Source organism: Castor canadensis, chromosome 4 (assembly GCF_047511655.1).
Source record: "Castor canadensis chromosome 4, mCasCan1.hap1v2, whole genome shotgun sequence".
Taxonomy (NCBI): Eukaryota; Metazoa; Chordata; class Mammalia; order Rodentia; family Castoridae; genus Castor; species Castor canadensis.
This window is the reverse complement of record NC_133389.1, coordinates 148,401,418-148,418,663: the sequence shown is the minus strand read 5'-3', so window position 1 is coordinate 148,418,663 and position 17,246 is coordinate 148,401,418. Positions and strand designations below refer to the sequence as shown.

The window sequence follows — 17,246 nt, the reverse complement described above, 5'->3', positions numbered from 1 at the left end:
GGTTCTATTGAAAGTGTGATCAGACAGCAATGAACTTTTTCCTACATTCCTTCTTACGCCAGCACAATCAGCTACTTTCCAAATCACACCCCAACTGACTTAGTAAAAGATTAACACTTAATCTGTGTTCTCTAAATTGTTTTGGCTTCTTGTTTATCTTCAGAAAATCAGTGGCCCTTACTGTAGTGTAGTTTTAACTTTTATGTTAATATTAAATAATTCAGCACAGAAATTACCTTTGGAGGATGTTTTGGATTTACTTTTTACAGCTGTAGTCCCCTGTAACTATTCCACCTCTGAACACCAATTACATAAATGTTTTATCACTTTAATTTGAAAGACAGAAAAGGATTGACAATGTTAAGCAAATACTTTCCTTACTGTGCATGAAAAAAAAATAGGCAGATGAGAAAACTCAGTTATCCAAAGAAAAAGTTATATTAAAGTGAGGTAATATTTTTCTCTCAAAATTATTTACAAGTAAAATTCTGCTGAGTACCAAGTGGAATGAAGTTAGACAGGTGTGTTATAAACCACTGTGAAGTGTACCATAAGACTCAAGGTCCTTGAATTCTAGCAGGTCAGGATATGAAGTAACATCTGCTCCACTCTCTGGCCACTGTGTATCACTGTCCCTTCCCTAGTTAGGTGCAAGTCCTGCCTTCTCATCAGGATTGCCTGTTCCTCAAAGTCAGAAATTTCACTTCACACCATTTCTTTCCTCCAGTATTTTGCACATAACAGGTATCCAAAGCATGTTTGCTTTGTTGGCCAATGAAAAACCTAAAGACATAACAAAATGATATTTCAGAAGAGAAAGTGTTATTTCACAGGTGGCAATTCATGTTTCCACCACATTTTCCTATTTCTCTGGAGTTCTAGCGCTGTCATGCTTTAACATCACGGCTATTTGTGCTAATATTTGTCTCTATTTATTCATCTCTGTATTAAACATAATGTACTAAAATCTTTATATATGATATGTATCAAACATGCATTGCATAAAGTCAATAAATGAACGTTTTCTTAATAAGGTCAGTTTTGGGAAAGGTTAGGACAAAAGGCTTGACTTAAAATGATAGAGATATGAATAAGGCTAGGAAAGTATTCCAAATGGTGTGGAAAGAAATACAAAGGGTACAGAATGAAGAGGAGGTGGGAAAATAAATTAGCCAGGCTGAAGGAACGGGTTCAAGCAGAAGAGAATTGTTAAATGAGGACGGTAAAATGGGCATCACTGGTAGGTGAAGGCTGTGGTAATCACTCCATGATGTATTTATATGTTAAAACATTGTGCTACACCCAATAAATGTTTATAATCTTTATTTGTCAATTATGCCTCAATAAAGCTGAAAATTAAAAATTTAAAGGTAATTATTCCGATTACTGAATTAGAGAGAGGTAGAGAGTAAATGGAGTAGTGTTCAGATTATTGTAAAATCCAAGCAGGAAGAGGGAAAGCTAAAAATCTGAGCCATGACAATGAAATGAAATGGATACTTAAGAGAAATATAGTGAGGGAAGAAGCAATAGATCTCAGTAGCATCACATAGTAAATTAAGAGACCTTACTGAGGTCTCTATTAAGAGAGTATTTGAAAATGACTTGGGATTTGGGACCATTTGCATGATGCTTCATAGTAGCCAGAAAGAAGTGACTGAGAACCTAGAAAACAAAGAGATGAACTCAGTTCTTTGACCTGTTAGATTTGTGTGTCTTTCAGACACACAAAAATGATGTCGTGTAATCAAACACAGAAATGTGACTAAAATAAAATATTAGAGATGGGACTAAAGATAGGTGTGGAAATAATACTAAACCTGCATGCACGAAAACACAAATGTAGAATGGAAAGTCCAGCCTATTCAAATCAGCTAATTTTGTAGTGTCCATGAAATTACAAAGTGTTTCCCAGTGTCATCACCCACTGTTACAACTTATCATTAAATGAGAAGGGAAATCTGAGTATCACCAAGCACAGACTCCAAGGGCTGGTGATTTCACCAGGTCACTCTCCTGACTGTGAGTTCCAGGAGCACAGGGTCTGCAAACCTTCCACAGCATCTAATGTAGTGTCTGGCACACAGAGGGGCTCTGTAAATCTTAATAAAATAAAACATCACCATTTTCTGTCTGTAACACTAGGTAACTCCTTCACTAATGAATTTTCATTTTTAACAATCTCCAAATTAAGATTCATTCCACACAGAAAAAAAATATTGATGTTATTGGCAAAATATAATTATATAACACTAGGTCTTAAAGGACAGCTCTATGAATGTATTACCTACATCAATGGGGCATTTTCCTAGAGAAACGATGCTCATTTGTTCGTTCAGAGATCTGAGCCAAAACAAATGAACAGTAGGATCAACAAAAGAAAACATGCAATGAAGAGATAGCCACTTAGAAATGGGCTTCTGATTTTAAGTTCCAGGAATAGTTCTGAAAAACTGTCCTAATGAGCACAGGGCCACCAAAACAGCACCACAGCTAAGAGTCTCATGCCAACAGCTCTCCTTTCTGTGTCTTTAGTGTGGGAAGAAGGCTTCAATTCCACATTTAACTCTCAGGGCCTTTTTGCTTGCCTGAGTTATGGATTGATAATATTCCCAGGTCCCTCTAGCACACTTCCCCTTCCAGCCGTGACATGAGTCTCCTAGCAAGATAGTCACCTCTGCTTCAGTTGCTCTAATTCTCACATAGGCATTACATAGGCACATCCCCATTCAGGATAATAAAGGAGACAGCAGAAAGGCTGCTCTCAACAAAACTGTGATTCTTTGTGCAGCCCTACCTACCTTCCTTACACAGGCTCAGGAAACCCTCTGTCATTATGATTTCTGCCTTTCCCAGGGTAAAAACCTGCTGGTAGAACAGGATCTACTAAATTCATTCATAGAGATGAATAAATTACTGATAACCCAAGGTGTTACAACTCACAGAGATGTTTTACATTTTAAAAAGGTTAAAAAAAAAGTCTTAGCCCTAAGGAATTGGTTGTAATTTTGAAATTTGAACTACCAGGGGCACATATAGAAAACATGATTAGGGGGTGGGACTCCCCAGTCTTCTGAAATTATGCCAAGTAAATAGGCCCTTTCTACTATGAATATGTTTGGTTTTTGATTTCTTGGTATCAATGCAATTGGTATAACAGAATTATAATTGCAACAGTAATATCAAAATTACTTTTAAGGCTGAATTTTAAAACCCTCAGAAGGAAATATTTCTAAATATTAAATGACCAAATGTTTGGTAATGAATAATGGTCATCTCAGGTCATTGCAGAAAGGTAAATTTAGAAAAAAAATCTGTGCAGATGAATTCAGGATTGATGTGTTCAAGAATATTTTAATCTTATCTTTCCTTGCTAAGTAGCCTAACTTGGTGCACTGAAGTTGGCTTTCAATAAATGTAGGCTGCTTGGTTGCCTGACTTGATTCTATCCATACTGAAATAAGGCAAACATTTGTGCCTCTCCTGAAAGGATTTTAGGGTTTTTATTCTAAACATATTCTGTACTTGTTAGTTGGTTGAAATTGTTCTTATGGGATGGCATATGTGTACTTCATTACCATTTTTTGGAAATCCAAACATTTAAGCAATTTGAATCTAAGTTGAAGCTAAACTGCTCATTTTGGAATCCTTGCCCCCACCCCTTGCCAATAAACTCCAGATTTTTCTGCCTTATTCATCCAAATAAGTTTTTATTAATGGTAAAAAAAAAGTAGGGATTTTTTAGACTTTATTTTTATGAGAAGTTTTAAGTTACATGAAAATTGAGTGGAAAGTACAGAGGGTTCTCATATATTCTCTCCTCTCCTCCCCTCCCCCTGCCCATTTGTCCTACTGTCTGCATTTTGTATTAATGTGGTATATTTATTACAACTGATAAAACAGTATTGATACATTGTCACTAGCTAAAGTCCATAGTTCACATCAGGAATGACTCTTTGTGTTGGACTTTCCACAGGTTCTGACAAATGTATAATGACATGTAATATCATACAGTATAGATTCACTGTCCTGAAAATCCTCAGGCCTGCACCAGCTCATCCTGAGCCCCCACCCGACACCCACTGATCTTACCACTATCTCCACAGTTCCACCTGACTCTAAGTTTTTAACTTAGAGAGGGCGCAATCATACAAGGCTGGCATTAGAAAGGTAAAACCTAAGGATTTTAATGGTCAACCATAAGGCGCATTCAATTATAGAATGAGACTGCAGTGTTTTTTATTCAACTAAAATTAATTGATAACAAACTATTTGAAACACTGTCTTAAATGCTGGAGATAACAGGAGCAAGCAGACAGGGTCTCTGTCTTTCTGGAATATACATTCAAAGGACAAAATGGAAGGTAAAAGATTTTTTCAAAAAGGTCAAGCAAATTATTGTTCAATTCTTCTAAATCAGATGATGGGAAAGCACATACCTATGTAATAGAGGGCAGAAGAGGGCAGTGGTTAGGAAAGGCTTATCTCAGGAAATGTCATCTGGGCTAAGAATTGAGAGACAAGAAGCAACTCTCCATGCCCAGGAAGAACATCCCCAAGATAAGCACAATGTGATTTCAATGTCCTGAGAAGGGGACAACCTTGGTCTGAAGAAAGAAAGAAAGTCAGCATGGCTAGAGGAGCCCGGAGTGGGGGGTGGGGTTGGAGGGGCAGGGAAGGTCATAGGCAATCCTGTAAAACCACACAAGACTTTCAATTTTATGATAACGGGAAGCCATTAGAGAATTAAAGATGCCGACCAATACAATGCAAGTCCTAAAAAGTGAAAATGATGTTTTTATTTTCATTACATGCACCTCTCCCTACCCCATACACCCCAAAGAGAAATATTTAACCAAGCCATCAATAGGATTTTCAATCACCTCTGAGGTGTATTGAGTTTATCATTTGGTGCAGGGATTTTTACCCTCAGTTCCCTACTAAATGTGGAGTCATTTCCACAGGGAACTATAAATGAAGACTTTACTATACATAGTTCTGCTTCCATGATAGCATTCTATTTTAAGTTTTGGAAGACCATGCTTAGCCTGCAATTACAACATTCATTTTTAAAAAACAGATGAGAAAAAGGCTAATGTTCAGATTTGGCTTTAGCAACTAAAATTAAGACAGAACACCACCAGACCCTTGAGATGCAAAGAAGAAATTGCCCAGACACAGTCCTGCTGCCCCAGCTCTAGGGGCCCCCACGCCCTTCTCAATGACTGATTTTCCTTTCTGAGCTTACAAGGGATAAGTGATGTCTACTGTCTGTCTCTATGGCAACTAGTACCCTAATTTCACCTCTTAGATGGCAATTATACCTATTCACTGAATGGCTTTCAATTCCCACTTTTATGATGAAAAAATTGATTTCATGAAAAATATGACACAGGCAATACATGAACTTTTCCCCTAGCAGCATGGAGTACTGTTTATAACCAGTACAGTCACTCATGAGCAGAATGTGCTCTGTGAAAGCTTTTCCATCTCAGTTGTAATATTCTTATCCCAAATGTCTTAATTCTAGTAATTTTTTAAGGATAAAATATTAATCTTTTTTTTCCTTACATTTTAGTTTTACTCAATTATAAAACTGATCACATACATAGTAAAGAGTCTGGCAAATACAGAAAAAGTATAGCAAAACAGAAACAAGAAAATAAAATTTAATCTCATACAAAAATAATCACTGCTTATATCTTGCTATTATTTTAGGTATAATTAAATTTTATTGTGCCTAGGTTCTGCAACCATATTATTATATATTCTTTTAACACATGCCTTTGATGGCTTCAAATGAGGCTATTTATGGATTATTATATTTTGTTTAATTAATCCCTCTATACTGACATATTCAAAATAAATATTTATCCACATCTCTGTTATCTTATAATATATCCAAGGGAGATAAATATGTAGAGTAAATGAATGAACATTTTGCTATCATTTTTTTCTCTAAATTATGTATTAATTTATTTTCCCACTAGAGGCAGATGTGTTAAAGCAATAATTTCCTTAAATTCTTAGTCAAAAGTACTAATGTCTAAAAAGAAAAAAGCATGCTAATTTGATGGAAATGGAGACTATCGTACTACATTTTCTTTTCTTTCTGCCTTTTTTTTTTAAGGGATGAGTCTTGTTATATCGTCAAGGCTGGCTGAAATGCTGGACTCAAGTGATCCGCCTATTTCAGTCTCCTGAGTATTAAGGACTACCAGTGCACGCCATCATGACTCGCTTATATGTTTCTTAACTTCTTTAATTAGAAACTCATTTTAAGGTTAAATATGTTTTACATTTTCATTGTTTTTTTAGGGAAAAAGGGGTGAATTGCCTGTTAACCTCTGTAGCAAAGTTTGTTTATTAGCCCCTAATATCCTTTCTTCCTCTAGACTTAAGCAACAGAAGAGACTAGTTTTAGTACATAGTCTCTTGAAAGACATTTCTGATTCTTCTTTGCAAACAAATATAGCTATGTATCAATGCCATGTTGATGGTGTAAGCAAAAGTTATCTATGTAATTTCAGAGAAATGTCCTTAAAGGAAGAGGGTTTATCCTCCTCCTTATTCCTGATGGCTGAAGTGTAGATATTATAGTTGTTCCATAAGAATAAGGGCTGTACTCTAGGGATAGGGGAGTAAAAACTTACGAGCCTGGGTTCCTAAGAATTTTGCAGAAAAATTTTCCCTGGATGATTGATCTCTAGACTTTTGCGTGAAATGAACTTGGTGTTTATAAGCTATGATTAGGTTGCATTTTTTGCTGTATTGCAACTAGGCTTAATCTTGGTTGATATAAGATTTTTCCTGTATCATTTCTTCTTATTGATTTGTAAGTGTTCTTTCTACTTTACATATATTTATACTTTATCTAGCATATACATTAGAAATTTATTTCTTAATTTTGTTTATAGAATTAGAAAATGCAGAAATGTCGTTATTCTCAAACCTCATTACTACAAAAATCCATTATATGAAAAATCAGATGAAGGTATTAGCTTAGAAATCTAGTTTCCAGAGAAATCTTCTGTCTCAGCCACCATAAGGCAACACTGAGGCATACATTTACCCTTATACAAGCAAAGGGTTAAACTGTAGGCTAAAGTCATTCACATGGTGAGGGTACATATTTTTGAGGATTTGTGAAATATCTGCATTCTTTGCTAAGGCAGAAATTTTTCCATTTGCAATCTGTGGAGCTCCAGGTTCAAGGCATTTCCTCAGAAGTCTCCACTGGGACGTAGTGGAAGCTGAGCAGCTTGCTCTGGCCTACCTCCAACCTGTGTTTTATAGGCAGTCACTCTGTGCTAGTCACTGCAGTTCCACAAATGACCCCAGCCATTAGAGATTTTCCATACATAGAGACAAGAGTTATGTATGGAGTTCTGGTTTCCTACCAGATCATAAGCAGCCAGCATCTTCTTCTGCACATCTGGAATGGCACCCAGAGGCTCCAGGCAAGGAAAACCATCTTTCATCACAAGAGAGACTGATGGAGCATTGTCACTGGTGATGAGACGTGAGGACAGGGTTAACAGGCACTGCTTCAGACTGGCAATCGGAGGGAGTCCACACAGCTCCTTAATAGACACTATGGTGTTCTGTGGGAAGAAGACATGGAATTGCATGTGTGACCACATGGCACAGCACCCCAGTACCCCAAGGTTTACATGCAAGCATATGCATAAAAGTGTACCCTTAAACACATGTAGAATATGGAGCAAAGCAGATTACAACCAACCTAGCACATCACATGCCAATGAGCTAATTCATAGGATGGACCCTTCATCTTTCTCAATGTTTAGTAGACGTACAAATATGTGACAAAAGTAAAGCAGATTGTGCCCCAAAGCTACTTTTAAAGCAGAACACTGGAACAGTCACACAAACTAGCCCAGGCTGGACATGAATAGCTCTTCCTGGACTTATATCATGATGATCAGGAAAACATAATGGCAGTGTATATTGGAAGCCTCTTGTTTGGGCTGTCATTGCTCCCCATCCACCATGTGACTAACCAGCAATAATGTTCCTTTGTCATCCTGTCAGAAATGTGCCTCACACACACCAAAAATGCACTGTGTGGACAGCTACCTTTGTCCACATTATAGTCATTTTTAAAGAAAGCATTTTGAAATAGGAATTATTACTATTTTTACATTTTATCAACAAGGAATAGTTTCTAGCCTATTAAATGTTTCATGATTTAGTGATAATAATGGTATTTATTTTTCTATTGCTTAAGCTCCAAATAATCCTTAACCCCTAATATTTTATGTTAAGATAATATAAATTATTGGCACTACCTGAATAAGCGTCATAACCAGCTCTTCTTAACATATATTCTAAATACATGAGATGTAAAGGTTATAGTTCAAGAATTAGGTAGAAATATTTAAAATCTACTTCTAATATAGACATAAAAATGACTTATAACTAATCTAATGCAGAGATTTACAACAGTGCTAGAATTATGTCAGAAAATACCACATTCTGATATACAGAGCCTATTTTTTTAAAACAGTGGCAAGGGCAAACCACCTGGAGTCAAATATTTATGATCTGACTATTTAAATGTGATCTGTTATTATACTTCCCACTGTTTGGAGTATTTAAAATCTACTTTAAGTCTCTCCCAGAACTTCTTTTTTTTTTCTTTTTTTAATTATTTTATTATTCATATGTGCATACAAGGCTTGGGTCATTTCTCCCCCCTGCCCCCACCCCCTCCCTTACCACCCACTCGGCCCCCTCCCTCTCCCCCCAATACCCAGCAGAAACTATTTTGCCCTTATTTCTAATTTTGTTGTAGAGCGCGTATAAGCCATAATAGGAAGGAACAAGGGTTTTTGCTGGTTGAGATAAGGATAGCTATACAGGGCATTGACTCACATTGATTTCCTGTGTGTGGGTGTTACCTTCTAGGTTAATTCTTTTTGATCTCACCTTTTCTCTAGTTCCTGGTCCCCTTCTCCTATTGGCCTCAGTTGCTTTTAAGGTTATCTGCTTTAGTTTCTCTGCGTTAAGGGAAACAAATGCTAGCTAATTTTTTAGGTGTCTTACCTATCCTCACCCCTCCCTTGTGTGCTAAAGCTTTTATCATGTGCTCAAAGTCCAATCCCATTGTTGTGTTTGCCCTTGATCTAATGTCCACATATGAGGGAGAACGTACGATTTTTGGTCTTTTGGGCCAGGCTAACCTCACTCAGAATGATGTTCTCCAATTCCATCCATTTACCAGCAAATGATAACATTTCGTTCTTCTTCATGGCTGCATAAAATTCCATTGTGTATAGATACCACATTTTCTTAATCCATTCGTCATTGGTGGGGCATCTTGGCTGTTTCCATAATTTAGCTATTGTGAATAGCGCTGCAATAAACATGGGTGTGCAGGTGCCTCTGGAGTAACCTGTGTCACAGTCTTTTGGGTATATCCCCAAGAGTGGTATTGCTGGATCATATGGTAGATCAATGTCTAGCTTTTTAAGTAGCCTCCAAATTTTTTTCCAGAGTGGTTGTACTAGTTTACATTCCCACCAACAGTGTAAGAGGGTTCCTTTTTCCCCTGCATCCTCACCAACACCTGTTGTTGGTGGTGTTGCTGATGATGGCTATTCTAACAGGGGTGAGGTGGAATCTTAGTGTGGTTTTAATTTGCATTTCCTTTATTGCTAGAGATGGTGAGCATTTTTTCATGTGTTTTCTGGCCATTTGAATTTCTTCTTTTGAGAAAGTTCTGTTTAGTTCACTTGCCCATTTCTTTATTGGTTCATTAGTTTTGGGAGAATTTAGTTTTTTAAGTTCCCTATATATTCTGGTTATCAGTCCTTTGTCTGATGTGTAGCTGGCAAATATTTTCTCCCACTCTGTGGGTGGTCTCTTCAGTTTAGAGACCATTTCTTTTGATGAACAGAAGCTTTTTAGTTTTATGAGGTCCCATTTATCTATGTTATCTCTTAGTTGCTGTGCTGCTGGGGTTTCATTGAGAAAGTTCTTACCTATACCTACTAACTCCAGAGTATTTCCTACTCTTTCCTGTATCAACTTTAGAGTTTGTGGTCTGATATTTAGATCCTTGATCCGTTTTGAGTTAATCTTGGTATAGGGTGATATACATGGATCTAGTTTCAGTTTTTTGCAGACTGCTAACCAGTTTCCCAGCAGTTTTGTTGAAGAGGCTGCTAGTTCTCCATCGTATATTTTTAGCTCCTTTGTCAAAGACAAGTTGGTTATAGTTGTGTGGCTTCATATCTGTCTCCCAGAACTTCTATGTGAGGTAACATAAAAATAAAGTTTTCACTAAGTCATGGATTTGTAGTTCTGTGTCACGTGAACTAAAGTGGGTTTTTGTATTAGACACTATTGAACATAAAGTCCAGCGTTATTTATTAACTGCAATGTTTGAGAAATTAGTGAACCTCTTCAAGTACATTTGTATTTGCAAGCACAGATTTGGGAGTGAGGGTTATTAAGAAACATTAGGTAAAGACAAAGTGAACTGAATGATATTCCCTGTGCACACTGCAAGTGCTTAGCAAATATTTGTTGTTTGACAGCTTCTCAGTAACACATGCCTAGAATAAGTATATTAAGTAGTATGAAGCAAATCTGTAACTCTCTCTGACTAAATGCATTAAAAAAGAGAAGGAAAATAACACTGAATTTCTCCATGTTAAAACTCGGCAAGTTCCAGATACTCATAACAACCTTGTTTTGTAAGTATAAGTATTTTACCTTAAGCAGAGAAAATCGACAGAGACCTGAGCTAATTTGCTCAAGATTACCGAGGAATAGACTTAATATTAATCCATTTTCTTTCAATTAAACCACATTTCTAAAAGAAAGCTAAATAGTTTTCAATGAGTTTATGTGCTGAATTTTGTTTGCTTAGTTTTTCTTGTTCTTGGATAATAATTTATTATTGCTATTATTATAAACATTTAAACAACTAAAAAATCTAATAGGAATTATGTTTATTTTATGTTTTCAAATTCTCTTCCATATTCATATTTGAAATATATATATACATTTAATTAGTATGAGTGTATATGTACTTTATATCTTCCACTGTTCACACCATTTCATATTTACACTTTCACATATCTATTTTATATACTAATATATTTATTTTATGTACTAACTATACTTAGTAGATGCACAGTATTTTGCCACACTGATACTCTTAGATCAGGCCAAACTTACCATAGCGCTCATAGTTAGAAACAAACTATATCTGCTTTCTCACAGATAATATTGAATATAGTTCTTCTATGGTACATAAGTTTATACAACATTTCTGATAATTTTTTGCAAATCAAATCATTAGCAAAACCCTGGGAAAAGAAGGGTAGGAAAAAACAAGGGTAGGGGAAGAGAGTGTAATTTTTTTTCCTACCTGCATGTTTTCTCTCATATCTATGGCTTCTCGTAAGGGATGAACTGCTATTTTGAAGATGTCATCTACGGTTTTAAGACCGATATTCCTAAGCATGGTGTACTCCCGAACTTTCTTCCCCATTCTCACTGAAAGGCTGCGCTTCTGTGCCTTTCCTCCTCCACTTCGATTGGTTATTGCTATGTGGACAAAAAGGGTCACATGCTCCATGATGTCACCCACAAAGGAGCGGAGGGGCACATGCCGATATCCAGGCTGCAAGCATTCAAAGGGTATTGTGTACTGTCCTATAAACTCGTCACCGATGCAGTCATCATCCAGAACAACAAAACGGATCATGGCCAGCTCAGGAAGGTTTACTTGAAACTCGAAAGTTTCATCAAAAATAGGATTATCACTGTTTTGCTGTACAGTTTTAGTTCTTTGTTCAGAACAGTCGGCTGGAATTCCATGTATCTCTATACAGACATAGGGATCTATGACATCCCCTTTGGCACAAGCTCCCTTGGGCTTTGGGAAATTCTGGCCACTGATGATCTTGATGTGAAGAGCCAAAGGAGACACCCCGGGAACAATGCCCTTTGTATTTGCACTAAAGTAAGAAACTTCATCTCGCATGATAGATGGTCTTAGAACATAACCACATCCTCCATTTTGAAGAAACCAGCCAGTGTGAAGATCCATCATGGGACCTGGAGTCTGAAAATTCATTGCCACAATCTGGCAGCCACAATTCCAAAAATCTTGTGGATTCAAGTTACTGGAATCAATCCGCATGGCACTTGGATAGATCCTTGATAAGAACTTCTTATTATAATTTACAAAATCCTCTGGATATTCATTTGCAATTCGGCTAGCCTCTGTTTCACTAAACGAACAAATTTCCCAATAGTTTTGGCTTTTCATAGACAGTTCAAAATCTCTGTACTGAACAGATTTACAAATAGATACCAAATCAGAGAGCTCCCTACAGAGCCAAATGTGTTTCTGCTCACCATTGTAATCTGCTGACATCCTTCGAGACATTTCAGCCTCTTCATCTTCATCTGTTACTTCTCCTTCTAATACATCTGAATCAGAAGGCAATTTCTTACCTTTCACAATGATCATTCTTTTTAATTTTTCAGGTGACGGGAGGTAGGATTCTGATGGCAAAGGTGCTTCAGTATAGAGTTTATTGCCGAAGACTTTTTTCATCTGCTGAACCATGACCTTTTGCTGTGGTAGGGAGCAGTGAGTCCCCAAGCAAAGAATGAGTGGGTACTCAGAAGCAACAAAGGCAAACTTATCAATCACCTCTATGACACTTCGAAAGGAAAGGTGTGTTGTCATGTTATTTCTGTTGCAAAGGATTGGCTCACTATCTGAACCGTCACTCACGTCAAGTTCCAGGCTACGACAGCCCATTTTCAAAGCCCTCACAAAACCACTGATGTCAGCTGGTCCTCTGAACTGGTCTTCTGTTAGATAGGTATTATGAGAGGCATTGATATAGTAGTGACATAAGGGCTGGGTCATATCCTGAGCAACCTTCTTTTGCTCAGGATCAAAAATGTCACATTCTGGTGACAATAAATACTGAGTAAAGCCATCAATTGCCAGAAACCCTTTTTGACGCCCTTCCTCAGAAAGTTCGTGTCTCCTAATGATGTCCAAGCACATGTCCTCAGTGATGTGGGTGACTCCTTGCTCAGCTTCTAAAAAAAGCCTGAGATCATTGGCATCTAAGTATTCTTTGTTTTTAGAGATCTGGACAAGTAAGAAATACACTTCTGGCCTGGTGCAAAGTTCACAAAACGCTTCGCAAAATTCCTCTTCTGTCACTCTGGTAGTTAGCTTTTCTTTGCTCTTCTGGATTTCTTTAAACTTTAACCTGATCTTGGACTCCTTCAGGGTAGGGTTGAGTTGTTTTATTAACTCTACAGAAGTGTCTTCCAACATAACCCCATTCCCATCAACATCTGCTGCTTCAAACACTGTTTTCAACCACATGAACCGTGGTGTGTTCTGGTTGCCCTCCATGAAGTCAAGGGGCTGCCTACTGCGAGAAACCAGGTACCGTAACCCAGACACCCAGATGTTTGCCACATCTGCTGAATTGGCGACTAGGTCCAGAGACTCATAGTTTTCCCCGTGGAGTATGGAAAAGGCACAGTCCTCGCAAATCTGGTCAGCAAGGCCATTGTTTCTGAATGTCTCCGTGTTCTTCCCCAGTCGGATCTCTTTGATGGCCGTGATATCAAGCTTTGCTTTCTCAAGGTCTTTCTTAGATGGCTCCCAGCGAAGAGCTTGGAGGTCTGTGTCCAGAGTGAAAAAACGGTTGTAAATGCGAGAATTTGCCCGGACTTTCTTCAGCTCGCAGCCGGCCTGCATGAAGCTGATGCAGTCATGCGCACTGCTAATTTTCTTTTCCGATGGCATGCTGCTGAATGACACCGTTTTCTTTCTCCCACCGCATTTTTGGTTTGAAGGATCCTGTAAAATAATTTGAAAAGAATGAATCAGCCTCCTTTAGAAAATACACACATACTCTATGGACTTCTCCAATTCCACTCAGCTAGTGTGATTATTTGAACAGAGGCTAGCCAAAGATTTACCTTTTTGCTGTTTTAGAAAAGTGAAATTTTCACGTTATTAGACTCTGAAAGAAGCTTATTTTTAAATGACTGTGTGTCCTTTGAATTAAAGTATTAAGTATAAATCAATGTTATTTGCTCATTTGAGCATACTTTTTAAGAACCTCTACCAACAGGACATCAAACTTCATTCAGACTAGTCTATTTTAAGTAGGTTAAATATTCCTTGTGGCTGTTTCCTTCGAGGGTATATAGGACTTCTTACATATTGTCCATCCGAAAATACAGGTCCAGTCTTCTGAACATTCATAATAAGATGATAGGCTTCACCTTATTCTTGTACTGTGTCTGTCACTGTCAGTTCATTTACACTGAACATCTGACCACTTGCCACCTAAAACTGGATATTCTTTATACTTTCCTCTGTTTATACCATACACTCAATTTAATAATGATTCCAATCACATTAGAAATTCAAATTATTTTGCCAAAACAAATTTCCCTACAGTACCTTAATGCATGTACCTGATTTTATAAACCTATCAAAGAGGCATCAAAGTGTAGCGTGCAAAGGGAATTGTCTTTAGGACAAAGATAAGTAGTCTCAAGTTGTGAGTATTCCCCTTGCTAAATATATAACCTGGAGTAAGTCATATAGCCTCTCTGAATCTTAATTTTGGCCTTTCAAGTAGGAATTAGTAATTTTATATATAATATAGTTATATTATAATTATTATATATAATACATAAATAATATGTTACATATAATATAGTATGGTTGATACTCAGACAAGAAAGTGCTCATGACTATCCTTCATAAACTATATGTGCTTATAAGGTTGATCTTTTGAAAGGAAGAGGACTGACTTTAGACACCCATCACTAAAGGACCATTGGTGGGACTTAGCAACAAGTTAATTCATTCTTAACTTCTGAATACTTTAGACAAATCTTCAGTGATAAGTGAAAAATAGTTTTTAAACAGCTCCATGATATCGTTGTTTGAAAAATACAACCATAATAACCCTGCACATCTCTTTCACTGGCATTCTTTGAAAACAGGACAGAATCCTTTCCCTGGGGCCTCATTTAGTTGTCTCTGCCCATATAAGTCTGTCCATCTTCTGATTAAGTAAAAGGAGGGTGATTTATTATTCAATTGGTTAAAACTCTGCCAGTGAAAAGGAAACAATATTTGCCTAAGATATAGGATGCTGTTGGCATGATTCATTGAGTCAACTATACATCAGATTTCCAAGTAACAAAGATATAAATTACCTAGTTTAGATTGCAAAATCTTGCCTCATGGTGCCCTGGTATTTGACAACTTAGCTCCTGCTTTTCCAGCAAGTTGCTATTTTTAATTATCCCACAGTGGTCAATTTCCTCATCCTTAAGTTAAGAAACAACTATAAATCTTCAGCTGTTTATACACGTGTGCTCCACTAGAACATGTTTACATTTGTCACAACCTACATGCTCAGAAATATCAGATGTTTGTGTGCATTTTTCCACACCATGAGAGCAGGCACCTAATGACATTGCTGAAATAGGATTAATCTACCAAGTAAAATAAAGAGGGGAAACCATGAATTGTGATGGTAAATTAGACTGTGACTCAGCTTTTAAAACTAACCAATTGACTTGCCTTTTATACTAATGAGAAATGTCACATTAAGCATTGTCTTTATAGAAGACCATGCTCAAATAGAATTACTGTCAACAGAGAAATAAAATCTCCAAGAGTTCCCACCAAACATAAAATGGGAATTAGTTCTTCTCTACATGCCCACATGGCTCCTCTGCCTGCGTGTACAATTGCAGTCACCTTCTTCACACTATTCTCTTGACTTGAGGCACTGCTTGTTTATGAGAACAAACTGCCACTGTCACAACAGCTCTCTCTTATAAGCTTCTCTTCTTTGTGATGTTATCTCTTTGAATCAAGACTTTGCCCCACAGCTAGATAAGCCTTCAAGCGATAAATGTTTTCTATCAAGACTATGAAAGAATCCGCCTGCCCACAATGCTTACTTCTTGCCTTGACTTGCAATTCCAACATGATTATAAAACTTATACCACACACCTTATAAATCGGAATCAGAGAAAAAGATGCAATTCTCAAGTTGTCATCTCTCAAAGACAAAATGCAATGTTATTACAAGCCCCCAAATGAGCTAAAAACTGGCCAAAGCATGTGTGAACAGTAATTAGCCTGTCTGTTGATGAGGAGAGCCAAGATTATTTATACTAAGACATGCTGGAAAAGGTTCAGGACTCCAATATTTCTCTAGTTCTGCCAAACAAAAAAAGTGTCCAGACCCAGAGAGAATCACACTCTTCTTGCAAAGGTCATGCTATCTATGTGCTCGCTTGGAGGAGGGGTAGAAATGGTGGTTGGTGGACAGGGAAGAAGGAGACTTCAGTCTCCTTCAGAGCTTCTTTACTACTATAGCCTCTTTGCCAGTGTGCTGCACCCCCACACTTTCATTTGCCTCAAGAAGATCTCGGCAGATTGGTGGTGGGGAAGAGGACTGTGAAGGTAAAAAATATTGGCTGTAGGTCTTCCCTGTTGATAAATTCAAAAGAATATATGATGGGATGAGCAAATCTACCACAGTTATCTAGATATTGGGAAGACAGGTCCTTAGGGCATGTTCCAAGAGAAACGAGGTATCGTCTCAGTGCTGGTATATTTTTTTCAGCTTCCAGCCAATCAGGTGGTTGAATTGACTTTAATGGCCATAACATGTATCTAGATTTTTATAAAGTAGGAGAATTTTCAATTTTTACCAAAGCTAACTTTCTTCACTCTGAATAAAGGGAAGAAGCTGAAGACCTACTTTCACCCTCAAACTCAAGTTTCGCTTGGAGCAAAATACAACAAAAAAATAAAAGTGTAAATCTAATAGGATGAATAGCACATTGAGATGCCTTTGTTCTTAATTAAAGATTGGTCTCATATTCCAGTGGACTATAGTAGCTATTGGGCTCAATCTTATTTCCCAGCATTCTATGTTTAAGTTTCCAAATTACCATTTTCCATGAAGAGATCACATTTAAACAAGTTAAAAGGTAGGCCAAATGAGTCAAATTGGATTTACATATGGTCCATGAATACCTCCAGATAACACTTCACCTTTTGGATCTACATCTTCTTAAATTAAATCAACACTTTATAAAAGATTTAATCATCAGAATCAATAAGAGTAAAGCAAGAGACAAATATTTTACTCTTTTGTTAAACCACAAGACACCAATTTATCAAT

General features: G+C 37.2%; 1 protein-coding gene across 1 annotated transcript in view; it reads right to left on the bottom strand.

Moving 5' to 3' along the window:
* The window catches only part of Plcl1 (phospholipase C like 1 (inactive)), a 330,442-nt gene that overhangs the window by 53,801 nt on the left and 259,395 nt on the right, over positions 1-17,246 (bottom strand). The window contains exons 2-3 of the mRNA XM_074071339.1: positions 11,402-13,876; positions 7,401-7,604 (exon numbers count right to left, since the gene is read on the bottom strand). Of these exons, the coding sequence (XP_073927440.1) occupies positions 7,401-7,604; positions 11,402-13,876 (2,679 nt within the window). The remainder of the gene's footprint in view (positions 1-7,400; positions 7,605-11,401; positions 13,877-17,246) is intronic.